Consider the following 18,785-nt stretch of genomic DNA (forward strand, 5'->3'; position numbering starts at 1 on the left):
GTGGATAAGATCCATCAACCCATTGAAACAGCACCCTATTTTTCTTTCTGATTCCATTCAGATGTAATAGGGTTTTTCCAAAGAAGTCATCGTTTGTTAAAATGTGAATGAGCAATGTGATTGTGCACTCTTAACTTGTGCCCTTTTTTGCAGTAGAAGCTCTGCAGTTCCTTTTCGATCTGAAGTTCAAAATAAAGGTTTACGTTTTGGCAATAGATTTAGTTTCTAGTTCTGGTTCTAATTTCTAATTCTGATCAATAGGAGATATTAAATGGCATAGTTTCCACATGCAGAAATTAAGGAGAAACTATGGCTTAAGTATCCTAGTCCTGGCATAGGCTGAAGAAAAAGGTTTGCAAAGACAAGAGTATTTACCATCATTAATGTCAGAGTAGAATCACTGTAATGTTAAAAAATGATAAAAGCCAATAGTAGATGCATTTATGTGGGAATAAGCACTAATATACCTAAGTATGATACTTGATCCAAGTCCAAGAGTTCACATCTTTTGAGCTTTAAGGAATATTTCTGTTTGTTTTTATGCATCATAGGGAATACTTCTATTAGTTTTATGCATCATTCTCACTTTTATTTCTAATGTTTTTGAGGAAAGTTTACTAAATATTTAAGGAATGAATGTCTAACACCACTATCAAATTCAGAAGCAAATATAGTGTAGACATGTAGTTGGAACTACATAAATGCCATGTATCACTATTTGAATGAACTGAATATAATCAGATTTCATTGTTAAATCCCATTCTCACTTGCTGTGAATAATTTTAAATAAGTACTATGCATAGACACTATATTTGTAGTAGATACTGTAGATTGCTGTTACCTTAATGTACTAAAGCCATAGGCTTACAATTTCAATTACATTTAGAATAGTAGATAGGCTTAGAAGCAGTATGGTAAATGAATTGTTCTCATTTCCTATCCATCACATCCTTCCAATTATTCTCGGAAGGCTTTTCATCTGATTTTAAATTTATCTCTGACAAGTGTTTTTTCTAGCAAGAAACTCTGGTTAGGTTTTTGCCTTACCTTCACATTTTACCTTGAATTGTCTTTCTGTTTTAGGCTGTCCCTGAAACAGCTGGCATAAAGTTTCCAGATTTCAAGTCTGCTGGTGTTACGCTGAGGAGTCAAAGGGTAAGTTAATGTGCTAGTTTGGGGGATCTAAAGGGATATCTGCTTCCCCCTTTTCATTTCTTGTTCCTTTCCTGTTAATGATCTAGTGGAGCATGAACTGCAATAGTGTAGTAAAATGGCTTCAGCTAATTTTGGGAGTATAGACTCTGTAGCTTTTGAACCTGTCTCTTTCCTCTTAAGTGCAGGTAGGTAATTTGGGGTGTGTGTGTCAAGATATGTAATTTAGTCTTTTAAAAAAAATTATTGGAGGGCTACTTCATGACATAAGCAGGGACATTTTAAGTGATGAAATGGGTCTATTAAATCTTAGGGGCTTTCAATAAACTTTCTGTGCTCCCACTCCCATTGCAGGCTCTGGCGCTGTAGAAAATCAGTAGTACAGGTAATCCTCAACAAGTGTAATGAAGCCCCGCCATTATAGTCGTAAGTTGCACAGCTGTCAAGTGAAGCACCCATGTGATCACCTCAATTAATGAACCCCCATCCATTTCTCCTCAGTGTGGCCATTAAGTAGAGCAAGGGTGCCTCAGGGACCCCAGGAAGCCTCTCAGGCCCTTCCCAAGCCTCTCAAGGCATCTCCCACTCATTCCCTGAGGAAATCTGTGCTCTGCTTCTCACCCATTGGAGTCGCCTTAGGCTTTGGGCCTGCTTCGCTACTCAACTGGATCCCAGATGCTCTTTCCCATCCCCAGTTTTGTTGTATATTTGGAAGTTCTGCAGATCGCATTAGGGCAGAAGAAAAAACTGCTCCATCCTTAGGCCACGTACTCTGGTCTTGGAAGTGAGCACCGTTTTTGAAGTGGCATAACCCCTCCCCTTAACTTCACAGTATTGAGGGTATAGTTTTGTTGTGGGCTATGTTTCCAAAGCTTTAAGGGTGGTTGTGTATGATTTCTTTTCAAACGTGAGGTTGGGAAATATATGAAATGTTATATTTAAAGTGAGATTAATCAGATGATTTAATTATGATTTGGAATGCTATTTGTGTGTGGCCAGTTTTTTTGGCTGTTGCAGAAGGTAAGAGGCTCTTGTTCAGTTTTGGATTCAGACTCATAAGAATTCACAACAAATCATCGATTGCTATGAATATGAATATTAGACTCAACTTTTATTTTTTAATATTTTTTTATTTTAATCAGAAAGTTAAAATTCAAGCTGCAAAAAAAGGAAATTTTACAAAAATAAAACACTATTTGACAAAAACATTTAAAGAAAAAAAGAAACTGCATTAAAAATAAATTAAAAATGTGTGAGCTAAGAAGGATCATCCTAATATATCTGGGTGTTCAGCTTTCCCTTCTCACAATGGGTATTCAATAAAAGGTAGCAAGTGACATTGCATGTGTCACAACATGATCTGCCTACCGCATATGCAGCCTAATTTAGATGCCATGGGTTCTGTTTGGTGCTTTCACCTCTCATGATCAGCGTATAAGGTGGCAAGGATTTTGATCAGTCCAAGTGGGCAATCTAAATTTAAGTTTATGGTGATCTTAGGACATTTACTAATAAGGTTCTTCTTGTGAACTGAAATTAAAACTAACGTTTTGTTATCCTAATTAGGTTACAACTTTCTGGTAAATTCATTTACAGTAAACTTTGGGCCAGCAGACTTGCTTAAAATTTTGAAACAATATTGTTGGTTTTCTAACAGAAGAGTTTCTATGAAGTGAGGAAATCCACATGTCTTAAAGTTGCCAGTGTTGCCCATATATTTAGTGGTTGTTTATAGTGAGGACGAAGATTCTGAGTCCTTAAATCAAACAACATTGTCTTAGGCTGTCTTAAGCTGGTTTCCTGCACAAGTTTTAGATGGTTTCTGTCATGTCCAGCCAGTTTATCTAGTATACTTGGATAATTCAGCACGCAGACTTATTGGACTCCATTTCTGCTAACATCTCACCTATATCAGCCTCTTTCTATTTCTGTTCCTTATTGGCAAGATTTGAAAATAATGTAGAGTGGGACATACACAAAGGTAAATAGATGCGGGAGCTCTGGAGACCTATTGGGCGGGATTTGTTAATTGCCTGGATTAAATCGTCTTTTAAGTTCATATTAAGTATTTCCATTTAATGCAGTAGAGAAATCAACATGAGATGTATATCTTAAGAAGAAGGATCATTTTTTAAAAAGTGCCTAGGCTTCCTGCCCCTCCATCATGTTTTTTTTACTTTTTGGACTTATGATAATCATAGAAATTAATAGGTGTGTTTACTATAAAAAGCGTATTTTGGTTGTTCTTTGTGAGTAAAGAACTACGGTGCACTCTAGCAGAACACTCCCCTGGTAAGATCAGCACAGATTCTGAAATATTTTGTATGTGCAGAACATAATTCAAGTTTGGTGAAACTACACCTATCAAAGATCTTCTGTTTTAAAGAAATGCATGCTAGTCTCACAGTGATACATACTAAATCAGTGACAGTGATATATATTATGATGCATACATTTTATTTGTGGTGGAAATGTGCTGCCTAGAGAAGTTTGAAGAGATATAAGGACTTTTAGCTGCAGCCAATTTCTAATTAAAATTTAACTGCTGCCTTTGATTATATTATGAAAGGACACAATTTGGGTGCTATTCCTGTGTAGAATACTTACATTTTCCCTTTAGGCACTTTGTCTTTTATTTCTCTTTGCAATAGTAAGATATAGCAGACATCTTTTAAAATATTTTGTAGAACTTTCAGGCGCCTGTATGCCAACTTTGGTCATTTTTTTTTAAATGCAAAGTTTACTTAAAATCTTAAAAGTTAGAGATACTTTTTAAATGGCGTTCCTTTGATTTTTATTAGCATCAGTTCAAACTAGAATGAAAACATGCAATTGCTTCATGTTAGGAATTCATAAATTTATTTTTTTAATCTTTATTATTAAGACATGATTTCCCCTGTGTAAATGTATATTGTCAGGCGATTCTCCGTCACCCTTCTGAAGAGACTAACAGAGAAAAAGTATGTTTGTGGGGGATGTTTCTGTTTCAATGTTGCATCATTGGATCTCTTGTATGACCTGCAACAAGAGGGCTGGATTCTAACCTGTTAAGTCTTTGATAATGAGGGAAAAACAGTAGGATGAAAGAAAGTTCTTAGCAGTCTCAGATCCATGGAGCACACTAGGAAATGCTGAGGTACAATTGTTTAGTTCGCAGCTGGACATCTTCTACCAAGAAAGGCTTCCAGCTGGTAGTTTTACTTGTTACCTGCTAACTAGGATCTTGTAGACAAATTGGTGGTCAGACCAATTAAAAAGAAATGGGGGAAGAGGGAGCTTTCATTCCCATTGATTCACACATCCAGCCTCACTGGCTTTTAAATATTTACCAGCCAACCGAGCACTTTTTTAGCATTGATTAATGAGGTACAATCCACTGTGGTGCTTTCTTTCTCTGAGCACAGGGAAGGAGGGTGCGGGCTAGGACTATTCAAGATAAAAGTATGTTTCTGTCTGTGTTAGGCACAAGGGAAGGGGGTCACTTGAATATGTGTATGTCTTAAATGTACCTTTTCAATATTTGACTTGTCCCTCTATGAAATGGCTCGATGGGATGCCTGTTTGCTCTTCTGCAGAGGCTCTTTGTCAGGTGCCTTCCCTCTGACATTAACGCAGAGCCAGACCTCATCAGCTGCTAACAGGAGAAACATCTGTCTTTTCTTCGCTTGATCAATACTGTCCCTTCAGAAGCTGAGCCTTCAAAGCAGTTACATAAAATACCAGTAATATTTATTTGGATTTGATACATTTAATTACTTGGGACAATTAATAATTTATCTCTGTAGTATTGATGGCGCTGCAAGGCATTTTGGTGAGATAAGCTAATGGTAATCAGGACCTCTTTATTAGCTGGAAATTGTGCATTGTTATGGGGGGAAACTTCTGATAGAAAGATGAAGGGTTTTAGTTGTTTTTACTTTGTGTTCGTGTAGTAACTGTAGTGAGAGCCAGAGTCTACTACATTAATGAAGCTAGGGGGACAGAGCATGTGGCTAGATGGGTATGCATACAAGTAGTAAGCCCTGATACAATCCAATAAAAGGGGAACTGGTTCCAGTTCATCAGCAATAATGCAGTGGCCCTCTAGCCTTTTAGTAAAGGTGACCTATTATGAATCTTTATGTGATAGAGGGACATGCATGGAAAAGATGATGTCAAATGTTGTTGTATTGGCAAGCTTTAATTTCTTTATAGGTATAATTTAATATGCTCATATATTCATATATTTTAAATATTAAAGCCAATTATAAATAATTATAATTATTTTTTTAAAAAAACTATTTTCTGATAGATTAAATTATAGCCAGTGAATACATTTAGTATTATAATTATTTTTAATTACTATAAATTTTATCCAACTATATGCCTTTGAGCACAGAGTTGTTATTCATCTTAAAAAATAAATTGAATTCATTTTAACCTTACAGTAACATGGGTAAGCTTTATAAAATGAAGGCAATGTCTCTGGTTCCTGAGGGGTTTTTTTAAGAGAGGAACTGTGGTAGTTAATTTTCTTGTTCTTATTTCTTCTACTTGGTAGTACCCCATAAATCATAGCTTTTTCTCTTTTCTGTTAGCATCATTATGCAGTCAGGATGCATATTTTAGCTGCAATCCTGTGTGTACTTATTCGGATTTAAATATTAGTCTTAATGGGGCTAGCTTTTTACCACACTTATATAGACTTCCATTGTTAACATTACAATGGAGATATTTCAGAGGTCATTCTCTTAATTTTAAGCACTGTACCATCTTTTACTTTTTATTTTTCACTTATATTCTTTTATTTGGAGGATTTTATGATAGTGTCATCACTATAGTCATACATTAGATTTTTTTAAGTTATACAAGCAATTGAGATTTATTAGATTGCAGTGGGGTATAAGTTTAATAAATAAATTTATCAAGCCCTAAAGTTCTGCCTTGTGGAGTCTATCAGTGCTTTTGCCTCTCTGCGTTTACCTTCTACATGAAACCACAGGGTGAGATTATCCATCGCTATGAGGTTAAATACTACCAGTTTGCTGATGACACTTAACTATACATCTTTATCCCTGGCTGTCCAAATGATACTGACAAAGTTCCTTCCCAATGTCTGAAGGCCATATGGGTCAGGTTGGAGAAGAACCAGCTTAACCCAGGAAGACTAAGTAGTTGTGTATATCAGGGCTCCTACATTCGGGGAGTTCCATCTTTACTTATAGATAGGGCAACATTGCCCAATTTGGAAGTCCTCTTGCATTTTTGGCTCCTATTTAAAAGCAGATGGCAGCTGTGGCCAAGAGGCTGCATAAATCAATCTTGTTCATTAATTGCAGTATTTCCTGAATTGTACGGCATTATTCACCTCCTTTTCTACTGTCACAACCACTGTCATGGCCACCTCCTGTTCTACTATCGTAGCACATTCTACATGGGGCAGTCCTTGAAGAGCTTCTGGAAGATGAAACTGGTCCAGAATGCAGCAGTATAGATAGTTTTGGCTGCACAATAGTACACTCATGTAACTCCAGTCTTTCACAAGCTAAATAGATTTTCAATAGCTACTGGGTGTGATTCAAGATGCTGATTGTTACCTATGAAATCCTCCATGGCATAGGGCTAGATAACTGGCAAGAGTGCCTATCCACTTGACCTTAAACATTTTACAAGGAATGCTCTGAGTCGCCTTAGTAAAACAATGTCATCTGAAAGATTCTGGCAGGCATGCCTGTTACAGCACTTGCCCTCAATTGCTATGGCTCCAACCCTCTTGGCCTTTTATAAGGCCTTGAAGACCACGCTTTTCCCCCAGGTATTGAGTCAGGGATTAAGTATACTAAACTGTCTGTAATAATTGGGAGTTGAATGACTGGGTTGCCCTTGTTTACGTTACGTCTTCTTTTTAAAAAAAATTTTTTTTGGCATAGAATGGAATAGGACAGAATAGGACCTTTCAGTGATTGACATGATATTGTTACTTAGGACATGATTATGAACTTTGATTTCAGTGAGTCTTGATTGGATGTATTTTTTGATGTATTTGCTGGTAACAAAACTTTTTTCTGTCTAATTTGTTACTAAGAATTGTTTACATTTGTTTCATAAATTCTGCTTATAGTGCCATTGTGAGGCATGGTTTTTAAGCAATGGAAGCTCTGAAATGACTTTTAATTTGGATTTAGCACAACAGTTGTGGCATATTTCATGACAAAACCATCATAGGAGAGGAATATTTGCCAGAATTACTTCGGTTTAACAAGGCCTTGAAATAACTTGCAACAAAAAACGGGATCAAGAATTACATATCATAAAATCAGGTGTGAATGAAAGAATTTCCTTACAAGCTGTTATTATAAAAATAACATTCCAGATTCCAGTCATGTGAAAGAACATCTGGATAGTAAATATTTTGCATAGTTGGGCACGATCCAACTTTAAAAGAATCTGCACCTATGATTAGGAAATGCCTATCAGATGTTGAATTATATAAAGGAAGGGAAAATATCCTAACGTTGTTACTGATTTCATTCCCATATTTGAATAAAGGCTGTGTCACCACTTATTTTACGTTTCAAAGCAACTTATTCTGCTGGAGTGTGAGAAAATGGAGATATTTTAAAATGTGTTGGAAGTTTCATAAGCATTTTAAGGCTGTTGAAACTGAGGTGTCAAAATTTGGTTGTTCCTAAAATTTTAATCTAGACGTATTTATTGATTTATTAATTTGAATTCTTCTATGTAACTCATCGCATTTTAACATAGACTTGCCAATTTAAGAATATCCTTCTGTAGAAATCTCTGGGCCTGAAGAAGCAAGAGATGAGTGAATTATTTGTGCAAGATCACAGGTCTCATTTAATACACTACATGCTGATCACAGTTGGTTAATCATGATTGGTTCACATTTCTCATATATCTGAATGTTAGAACTTACATTGTTGTCTGTTTTGTGTTAATTGAAGCAGCAGATGTTGTAGAATCTGGAATAGGGAAGTACCTGGTGGATTTTCAAAAATCATATTTTGAGAGTCTGTCTTAAATGATGATATCAAATATCAAAAAGGTTGAGTTTGAATTTTGTAGATCATCTCCATCTACCGTTCTTTTGCTCATGTGCTCCAGGATAAGTAAAGACACAGATTGTTTTGTGGAATTTAAACCATAGTTGAGAATTTCTTTTAATGAAGAGCAATTCAACTAACTGGATATCTAATGGGTATAAAAATTAAACCCTGAGGAGATTATAACTATCTCCGACTGATGTAGAAATGTGGTCCAATTACCTTGTCAGAAGAATCTGGCTCTTTCCTAGTGGCTTTTATTCAACTCAGAATGGTATTCCTGTTGGAGAGTTTTAGCAGTACAGGCAATGACTTGCAGTATATCTAAAGGTGTTGATAGACTTAAGATAAACAGTTGTTGATAATGCCATTCATTCACAGTAGTTATTTGCTTGCATCTCTTACCAGCCAAACATTGAGCTTTGTAAATATGGCAGTTCTGTGATATTCCGAAGTGTGCTCTGATTGTTAGTATTTGGCAAATAGTTTGTCCATTGGGATATGAAAATTAAGTATGAATTCTTTGCTGGGAAAATCCTCAAAGAAACAGGTCTTATTTTATTTACCTCATCCATTACACTGGTTTGCAAAATAAAGTGACGGAGTTACTTATTAAGAAATAATTTCTGACACAATGTTGAATGCAAGTCAAATGTTGGAAATGTCAACTGTTCAACTAGAAATTTACCTATTCTTACCCATGAAATCTAAGAGATTAATGTTTAGAATTGAGATGGGTAATGTTACTTTTCATGACAATGTGATCTGGTACTGCAAGCATTTCCAGTTTGAGGGATGGCTATGGAAGTGAGTCAAATACAAGTATTTATTATTCTTAGGGTCAACCTAGGACCATCCAGGTTTTTGTTTACTGGACTGGTAATAGCTAAGCAAGAGAAATCTCCAGATTGCTGCCATTTTGCAAATCTCTCTGCTCATCTAGTCATGTGGCTTTGATTCATATATTGATGTTTTGTCCTTTTATTTAGTTTTCTCTTGCTGCACAGTTCATATATTTACTGGTTGTTTATAGTGAGGACAAAGACTCTGAGTCCTTAAATCAAAAGCGATGTTGGCATAATTATAAGCACAAGCTGGCGTTGCAAAGAGGGCTGCAGGGAGAGGTTGTCAGAAGAAGAAAGCACCCACAATATATTAACCCCAAAGATCTTAGCTAATCACTTCTTCAGTTTGAGCAATCCATTTTTTAAAAGTTTGACATATAGTTATTTGGGGAGCTGAGCAATAATAAATAATTCTGGTAGATTGTTACAAAGAAGAAGGGCTGAAGGTTAGCTATTGGCTATTGCAGTTACTTAGAATGAGAGTGTTCCCTACGTTGTACTGAACTGCTGTCAAGAAGTGCTTTGTTGCACTGTGAAAAAAAGTAGTGTTGTTAATCAAACACAATAAGTTTAAGTACTATTAGACCACATTCTCTAATGGCCTTTCTGAGCAGAACGATGAGGGATTAGGATACAGACATGTCATCGGTTGATTCCATCTGAGAGGCCACAGACTTGTCTTTTGGTTTCCGTTAACAGTTTTAGACAGATCTTTGCCAAATTGATTTATATTTTCAATTCTGCTTCACATTTCATTTTTTTTCTTCCACTATGAGCCAGTTGAAAGATTACATTAATCTGACCCTGTCTTGCCCTGAAAAAGAATGAAGAACTGTACTATGTTGTAACTGTGAAGGCTTGCCTGTAGCCCATATTATTTTAGAATTAAAACCAGAGATTACAGGTCTTCACAGTCAAGCCTTCACAGTCACAATGTAGTACTGTTCTTCATATGAATGAGCAAACATTCACAGTTACCAAAACAGAAGCTCAAGACATGAGAACAGAATAAAGCTGGATCTTTCTCTTTAATTGATGAAAGATACTGCATCTACTGAAATATTCATGTAGAATACCATAACAATTTGATCAAATTAAGATTTGGCATATAAGGATTCAAAAAAAAATTGCATTATCTTTATTACAAGTTTTTCTTTTCCCTTAATCTATCTCATGTTTATTGGCTCTCAGGAGCAAACTGTTCATTCAGAAATTTTATGTGCTATGATTGCTCTTATCTAAAGATCACCAAATTGAATGTTCCACAGATCAAAATTATAGCTAATATCAGGAACGTCTACAGGAATGGTCAATATGGCACTATGATCATATAGTAGAAATCCCATCATTTTTATGGGAGGGTTTGACTACAGCTACCATTTTCTTGTTTTCTGATCCCTTTGGGTTTACTTCTGGCTATTAGTAAACTAGCATACTAGCATGTCAAGAATGCAGTACTATTCTAAGTTAAAACTACTGAGCTAATTTTCTTATCATCTGGATTTTTATTTTTATTTATTTATTGTTTTTTGGGGGGAGATTCTTCAGGTTGAATTGTTAAAGTAATTGTATTAGGTGACCGTCAATAGATGTACTAGGCCAGGGGTCGCCAACCTTTTGTACCTCAGAGACCACTAAACTCATAATTTTAAATCCCAGGGACCACTAACTGGTTCTGTGGGTATGGCCTAATTTGTGGGTGTGGCTTGGTCATGTGACTGGCTGGGCATGGCTTGTATGTAAATATTATAAATATTTATATAAATATTGATTTTTTTTATAAAAAAAGAGCAACTTTTACGCAAAATCAAGGAAAGCAGGCAGGCAGATTGAGTTGCTCACAGAATCATTCAGTGATCTATCTATCTGCCATCGGCTAGCTCAGTCTCTCAAATTTGCTTGCCATGAGTCTGCACTGAATAATTGAACCTTCAGTCCTAAGGATCTTCTGTGACCATCTGTGCTTAAAAGCAGAGCCGAAGATCTACAGTCTAGCTAAAAAGCAAGAAATCCAACCATTTCCTGCTTCCTAGCTAATCTAAATCTCCCAGCACAGCAGAACAGATGATGGTCGGAAAAAGGAAAAATACCAATTTTAGCAGGCAAGTTTGCTGGGTAAGGAATGAGTGGGCGGGAGGGTTCCCACGGGCCATGTGGGCTGCGCAGCCTGGATTAATTGCTTTGGGGAGGGTGCTCTGGGGGTGAGATTTCTCTGCGGCCCACCAGAATTTTCTGATGGCCCAGCAGTGGGCTGTGGCCCATCGGTTGGAGACCACTGCTCCAGAGAGTTTTAGTGAACTCCATAGATATCAGAATGGGAGTTCTATTGCAAAATTATTCAGAGTTGTTTATGCAGAAAGTGATATTGGATGTTTCCCTCCAAAAAAACCCCACAAAACAAAACATTGATATGTTTCTAAAGCAAGCAGGCAATACCCACAACTCTCAGAGCAGTACAAAAACACCTTAATGGTATAACACACAAGCCTGTAGGCTTATAGTCGAGAAGCCTTATTGTTTTTGTCAGGTTTGCTTTTTTCACACAGCAGCTGTCTAAGCTGCATTGTGCTTTCTGGTATTGAGGCGAATGGAGCATACGGGCCTTCCTCGCCATTGAGAGTACCAGGCTAACGGAGCCTACCTAACAGATTATCAGGGCCCTGTGAGTAATAGACTCCTCATTTAGTTTTAATACATTTTGCATAGAGAGCAATCAACCTTCATCAGTCTTAAAGATAAATTGGCTTAGCCAGCTAAATTTTAAAGATATTAGTCCAACAGCAGTCACATAAATCATAACGTTTTCTTAATGATGGTAAAATTAAAATATACTCTTGCTTGAAGAAGCCAATGGAGCTTTAATATTCACAGGCCAAATCCTCCCCCAAAATTAAAGGAAGCTTAATTGATGTTTTCTAAAGCCAACTCAAACAGTAACATTTCTTCTCAGTTGTCCCTATATATCTTCTGTGTTCTATTAACATGTATAAATCCATCCATATCACTTCTACTCTTTGCTAGCATGAAGGCAATATGCAAGTGTCTTTCCTGGGCTGTCAGTCTTCCATTTTATTGCCTAGATAAGGGAAATCATTTACCATTAACAAAGCTCCGTGTGGCCTAGGAGGGACATCTTTCCTCTGCCTTTGTCCATTGTATTTTAGTACGTTTGAAAAAAATTACAAGAAGGAACATATCCAAAGTTGTGCAAAAAGTAAGATAAAAGCCTAATTAACATTCTATGGCATCAATAACTTCTGAATTTGAAACTTCCTGTGAATTTGTAACTCACTCTCATGGTGGCTGTGATACACCAATGCTCTAAACTCCTGTTTGAGCTAGAGGGCTCCGTAATGAAACTGGGCCCTAGTGTTGGAAGCAAAAGAAGACAAATGGGGATACCTTGGTCAGTGCATGGCTAGACCTTCCAATGGGATATGAAGATAAAATACAGGCAGTCCTTGACTTATGACCATAATTGAGCCCAACATTTATGTTGTAAAGGGAGGCATTTGTTAAGTGAGTTTGGCCCCATTGTATGACCTTTCTTGTCACAGCTGTGAAGTGATCCGCTGCAGGTGTTCATTTACTTACATGGTTGTTAAGCAAACAGGGCTTCCCCATGGACTTTGCTTGTCAGAAGGTTGCAAAAGGGGATCACATGACCCCGGGACATTGCAACCGTCATAAAAATGAATTGGTTGCAAAGTGTCTGAATTTTGATCATGTCACCATAGGGATGCTGCAAAGGTTGTAAGTATGAAAAACAGTCATAAGTAACTTTTTTTTTAGTGTCGCTATAATTTTGAAATGAACTGTTTCTAAGTCGAGGGCTACCTGTAGTGTAGGCTATGTCATTTCCTTAAAAGAATACCAGTGTTCCCATATTTAAGTGGTTAGGAATACTATAATCAAACAAAGCAATACAAAGTGAAGCTTTCACATTACATTGTTGGCATTTGCTGCCGTCTTTAGGATGCTGCCATTTAGTTTAGAGAAGATTGGAGAATCTCACAAAGTTCAAGGCACACTTCAAGAGAGCCTGGCAGGAAATGGAGATATGTAAAAAAATAGAGATTGATGGACACACACACAGGGAGAGAGAGAAGCCCACACATCAGGAGGATATTACTTCCTACCGTCAAAGGATTGACTAGAAAGTAGCCAGCCTGAGTTTAAGAATGTAGATATAAAATCTATATAAATTCTTCGTTGCAGCCAACAGAAGCAAACATTTTATTCTGCTGCAGCTCATCACAGGACTGAGCTACACATATCTGTACTGCATCTATCCCTAAATTAGATTAACCAATCCCCCTGTTTCAGCATTCTGCTTCTACACCCCACCTCATCTGAAGTCAGAACAAGAATAAGCTCATTGGCTTCTGCCTCGACTTCCCAGTTTCCCATTTCTACTTGCATTGTTTCCAGGTTGAGAAAAATGATTTGCATGAAAAGGCCCTTCTCAGCGTGTGAATTTGGAATCCTAGATAATTCGAATTCTGCTTGTAGATGGAGCTTCTTAAGTGAAAGTGGCACGCTGCAGCAGCCATTATCCTTTCTCATTGTGAGGTTCAGCATGAATCCCAAGGACTTGGCCTCATTTTTGGCGTTTTGCGATAGTAATTGTGCACTTGTGTGAACCCACGTAGGATTTAGGAGGTTTTCACACTCCCTTCTCAGTATGATGTAACTATTATGTACTGGTCCATTCATATGAATCCTGTGCAATGTGGGGATAGTAGAACTTTTGTGTTTGGTTCCAAGAATAACTATGAAAGATGCAACTGTGAATCAGTTCCAAAATAGATCTGTGGTGAGAGCAAAGAGTAATGAGTAGCAAAGTTTTTCACATTCTTTCTCCCCCAAATTTGAAATATAACGGGCTGGAAATATGGCAGGGCTATTGATGCTGGGTACTGTCTGAGTATATGCAAAACTCAAACTGCTGCACTGAAAACTCCTAGAGTACAACCAGGGCTGGATATTATATTATAATACAGCCAGCACAATGACCTTGCTAAAATAAATACTAAAATAAAATATGTATTAAAGTCTTAATTTCTCTTGCACTATAATGACAAGTGAGGTCCTCCATATATTACTGTATTTGCCTTCTTAGATTGCCAGTCACGCAATATTAAGGCATGCTAATACAGGCCCTATGCTGCCTTAGAGTAATTATAACTTAGGTATGTGCTTGGTTGGGAAAGATTCAAAACTCCACTGGGATAGGTGATATCTTTTAACTTAGGTGGTTGATGATCTTACTGACATGTTGTTTTGTCTAATGCTTTGTTTAGCCTTTGCAAACCTCAAAGGTAATAAAGCATTGGATGAAATTCTATATGAAACAAAGTTAGATGTTACATTGCTATGCCATGTGGAATGATAATAATCAATCAAAATGAGAAATTGTAAACCTTACGATTAATAAGCTTAGCTTAAATCAGTAATTGATTAAAAAAAAATTGAAGCTCCAGGTTCATCCCCAGTTCTGCTTCCAGTTGTGATGCTGAATTTGTCACACAGGAAGCTATTAAAACAGAGCCTAGATAATTTTTTATTAGACCTCTTCCACTTTGGAAAGAACAGACCTGAGGCAGCAGTTGAGCTGGGGTTTTATGGTTTTGATAGCTGCTGAGATATAATGTCCACCTTTCGTTAGGAAAGTATAACTATGGCTATTGTGCTACAATGGGCATTCTTGTGCTCTCCTTAAACCCGTTGCAAAGAATATAATTCCTTGCAAATATTTGTAACTAGATCTATGACATTCATGTCTATATGTCATGTTTGATTTGAAGACATTTTCTTCACTTTGGTGTTATTTTAATTAACGGGCAGGAATTCCTGCCTACCATGCGTAACTAAAATAGAGATTACTTATTGCTATAAAACTTTGGAATAATTAAAAAAAACTTACATGCTACCCAATTCTGAAATGGAATTTGAAACATGAAGTTGAAATATATTTGCTGGCTAGGTTGGGGAAATCAAATTGAAAGTATCAAAGTCTGCAACTGATGAATAAATGCAAACCTTAAATAATGATGGTGTTGGAACACATTAGGATTAGACTATTCTGCTGTCTGTATTGTATCAGATAGCAGTTCATGAAAGTTACATCTGATCATAGAAATGTTACTATAAAGCTGATTAAAAAGCAGAAGTAATTATGGCTTAATGGAAAAGGTACCAAACTTCATCTAGAGCATCTGTAGAGATGCAATAAAAGACTGATTTAAGATCCATGTATACTACCTGTAGGGACAACTCGAACAAGCTTGTGTATTACAATACCAATTCCAGGTAGACTGACATGGTTAGAATCCAGTCATCTTTTCTTTCAAGACTTTATTGTCATCTTAACCAGTCCAGTAGTTTCCATAAAACAATCCGTAGTGTTGTTTGCTGAGAATACTCAACAGGCTGATTGGTTAATACTTGACAAATGTCAGGCTATAGTTCATAGGATGTGAGCTTTATGATTGATAGAAAGGTAGACCATATTGAAGTGCACTGATCTTTTAGGTTTGGTAGAAAAATTGCTTCCAGAGCCTTCCCAAATTTTGAGCTATAAAATTATTAAGTTCCAAAGGAATAACTACGCCACTTGGAGAGATTTGGGCAGTAGTGATTAACATCTAAAAACAAACCATCATGAAATGAGCCGTTGAGAGTCATCTGCAGTTGTTTTTATACTTAGGTTCTTCTCTTCAGCATTTTTTGGAGCCCCTATCCATCGAATTGTAGCACGACGGTCCTGCTAAGTATGATCTCATGCCAAGTGTAGGTTTCCAGCCCTTACTTGATGCCCTAACTTGGCTGTAAGGTGAATGTATGTTCACACTTCTACGAATTGAGTAAGAGTGTACATGCTTTGTGACTCTTTGCATCTTTTGTTAGAAAACTGGCTCTGTAAATGCATCCCATGGCTCTGGGCTCAGCAGGTAAAGGAAGAAGGAAGTCTGTTAGTGCGTGAGCCTAATCAGGCTGGCAAGAGCAAGTAAAGTAGGGCAGCATCACACATTAGCTACTGTGTAATTGAGCTCTTTGATGGTCCGGGCACTGCAGGAGAGGGTGCCAAGCGGAGCAGAACTTTTGTTGTTAATTCAGTCACCCATGGAAGCTGTAAAGCTGTACATCTCTGCATCTTGGTGCCTAGAGAACTGAAAAGCCCTTGCAAGCAGGCTTTTCAGTCCCTGCCCTTGGCCCTAGTCTGCAAACTTTCAGGCCTTCGCTCTGCCTCCGGTTCTCAGCCCTTGATTTCCCTTTTCTCTTTCTTTCTTTGGTTCGCTTTCTTCCCTGTGCACTATAAAAAGCAAAGCTCCCATGCCGTTTGAACTAGGCGGCTGTGAGTGAGGGCTAGCTCAGAGCTGTGTGGCTGTTACCTTTGTATTCCAGATGAAACTGCCAAGCTCCGTGGGACAGAAGAAGATTAAAGCCTTGGAGCAGATGCTGATGGAACTCGGAGTAGGTGAGTAAAGAGGGCAGGGAGAAGGGAGAGGGAGAGACCCGTGGAGCAGCGTCTTTGTAGTCAAGATGGGCTATTTTTTCCTCCTAGTAATACAGCCAGTTCCTTCAATAACGCTATATGTGAATGGATTTGAAAATAATACGTATTTTGTTTAAGGAAAAAAAGAAGGGGTAAAAACCAAAAGATGATGCATAGCATTCTTTAAAAAAAAAAAAAAAACTTTCCAGTAGAAAAGCATTTGAACAGTCTTTGTCGTTTTCTCTCTTGGGTGGGTTCTTTTAAGGCATCAGAAGTCACGGAATAGTCACGGAATTAAGGAGGTAAGTCTCATCATATAGGGAAAAATACTTAGGAAAAAGTGAATGACCATTGCCCCAAAATCTCTGACCCCCTTTTGGTACCCTGCAGCTCTCATTTTGGACAGATCGTACATGGTCAGCACTAGGGTGTATCTCAGGGGTCTTCAAACTTGACAGCTTTAAGACTTGTGGATTTAAGCTCCCAGAATTCCTCCTCCAGTCATGTTAGCACAGGAATTCTGGGAATTGAAGTCCACAAGTGTTAAAACTGCCAAGTTTGAAGACCCTTGGTCTAGCTGGAATATTGTCAATTCCTCCAAAGCACAAGGCTGTGTCAAGGCTGGATATGGATTTTGCCACCTTTGCATCCAGAGAATAGCAACCTCCTTGAGTCTAGGAACACTTTGCTCTAGCAGTTACCTTGAGTAATGAACTATCTGAGTGTTCAGTTAGGGCCTTCCTTACAAGATGGACCGGTGTCTAAACCCTCTTCTCACACTGTTGAGGCTTGGCAAGAATCCGAAGGCAATTTCCTTATATGTCCAATGATCTGGGCAACAGAGTTTGGGTTTGTTCCTGTATCTGACTAGGAATAAAATAAGATTACAGCAACCCCACAGCTGACAACAGGTTCTGTGTCTTCCTCACGTAGTTTTCTTCTGCTTTCTCTAGATTTGAACCCGATGCCAACAGAAGAAATTGTTCAGATGTTCAACGAGTTGCGCAGTGATCTGGTGCTACTCTATGAGCTCAAGCAAGCCTTTGCAAACTGTGAATATGAGCTGCAGATGTTGCGCCACCGCTATGAGGCACTAGCCAAAGCAGGTAGCACAGGACCTAGCACAGACGGCGGCTCACATCCCGATGGACAGTCAGGCACAGAAGAAGGCAAGGGTGACAGCAAGGAGCAGATCATTGATGTGGTGGGAGCACCCCTCACACCTAATTCTGTGAGTGTTATTCGGAAGATTTTTTTTTTTTGCCATTGCTTGGTTTTTAGCATATGAAGATACAACCTTGGGAAGCCACTTGAAATAAGAGGCTGCTTGGGGGCCTTTGGGAAAGAAGCTTATTTTCACTCTCAGGTGATATACAATCAATCAGAATAGAACTGGAAGGGACCTTGGAGGTCTTCTAATCTGACCCCCTGCTCAAGCAGGAGACCCCCGTACCATTTCCGGCAAGAGGCTGTCCGGTCTCTTCTTAAAAACCTCCAGTGATGAAGCACCCACAACTTCTGGGGAGAAGCCTCAGAAGTTAATTGTCCTCACTTTTAGGAAGTTTCTCCTTAATTCCAGGTTGTTTCTCTCCTTGATTTGTTTCCATCCATTGTTTCTTGTGTATCCAAGCAGGAAGCAATTTGACATTCAGTCATCATTCCTTTGGAGCCAGGTTTATCTGATGGCATCATAGAGAGACGAGACATGGACATTTTTCTTAAGGACAGACTTCCAGGGTGTTTCACTCGGTATATACAGTGTACTCCAAATCCCCCTCCCCCAATTCAATCTAGGACTTCATCACCCTGCTGTTTAAACTGACATTTTGTTAAATCTCCAACTGCTAAGTTTAAATTCTAAGATACAAACTTCATTATAATGGGGTCAGTGAGTTATTAAGTTACATTTGTGATCAGGCTATTAGTCAGCTAGCTATTACTCCCTTCTTGCTCATTGTAGTGCAGCTATCCAGCGCGTTGGCCTAATGGCATGCCACAGTCTTTACAAAATGTTAGAGATTAAATTGGAATTTTATGTAGAAGCTCATTCTTAGGGGAAGGATAGAAGTCAACACTGGGAATGGTCAAAACCAGGCCTGTCAAACTCCTGGCCCATGGGCTGGATGTGTCATGCACTGGCCACAGCCATGGCCAGTTTAGCGAAGCAGGGGGGAGTTCTGATACATCATATGATGCCGTCATGATGACCTGAGTTTGACACCCCTGGTCCAAGCCGTCTTGCTGAGC

At 38.1% G+C, this 18,785-nt stretch overlaps 1 protein-coding gene across 2 annotated transcripts in view; it reads left to right on the top strand.

Moving 5' to 3' along the window:
* The window catches only part of DMAP1 (DNA methyltransferase 1 associated protein 1), a 38,223-nt gene that overhangs the window by 14,461 nt on the left and 4,977 nt on the right, over positions 1 to 18,785 (top strand). For both annotated transcript variants that reach the window (XM_026707178.2, XM_087929794.1), the window contains exons 9-11: positions 1,084 to 1,155; positions 16,448 to 16,520; positions 17,492 to 17,769. In XM_026707178.2, coding sequence (XP_026562963.1) covers positions 1,084 to 1,155; positions 16,448 to 16,520; positions 17,492 to 17,769 — 423 coding nt within the window. The remainder of the gene's footprint in view (positions 1 to 1,083; positions 1,156 to 16,447; positions 16,521 to 17,491; positions 17,770 to 18,785) is intronic.

This window comes from Pseudonaja textilis, chromosome 3 (assembly GCF_049901715.1).
Source record: "Pseudonaja textilis isolate UNSWEBS1 chromosome 3, rPseTex1.2, whole genome shotgun sequence".
NCBI lineage: Eukaryota > Metazoa > Chordata > Lepidosauria > Squamata > Elapidae > Pseudonaja > Pseudonaja textilis.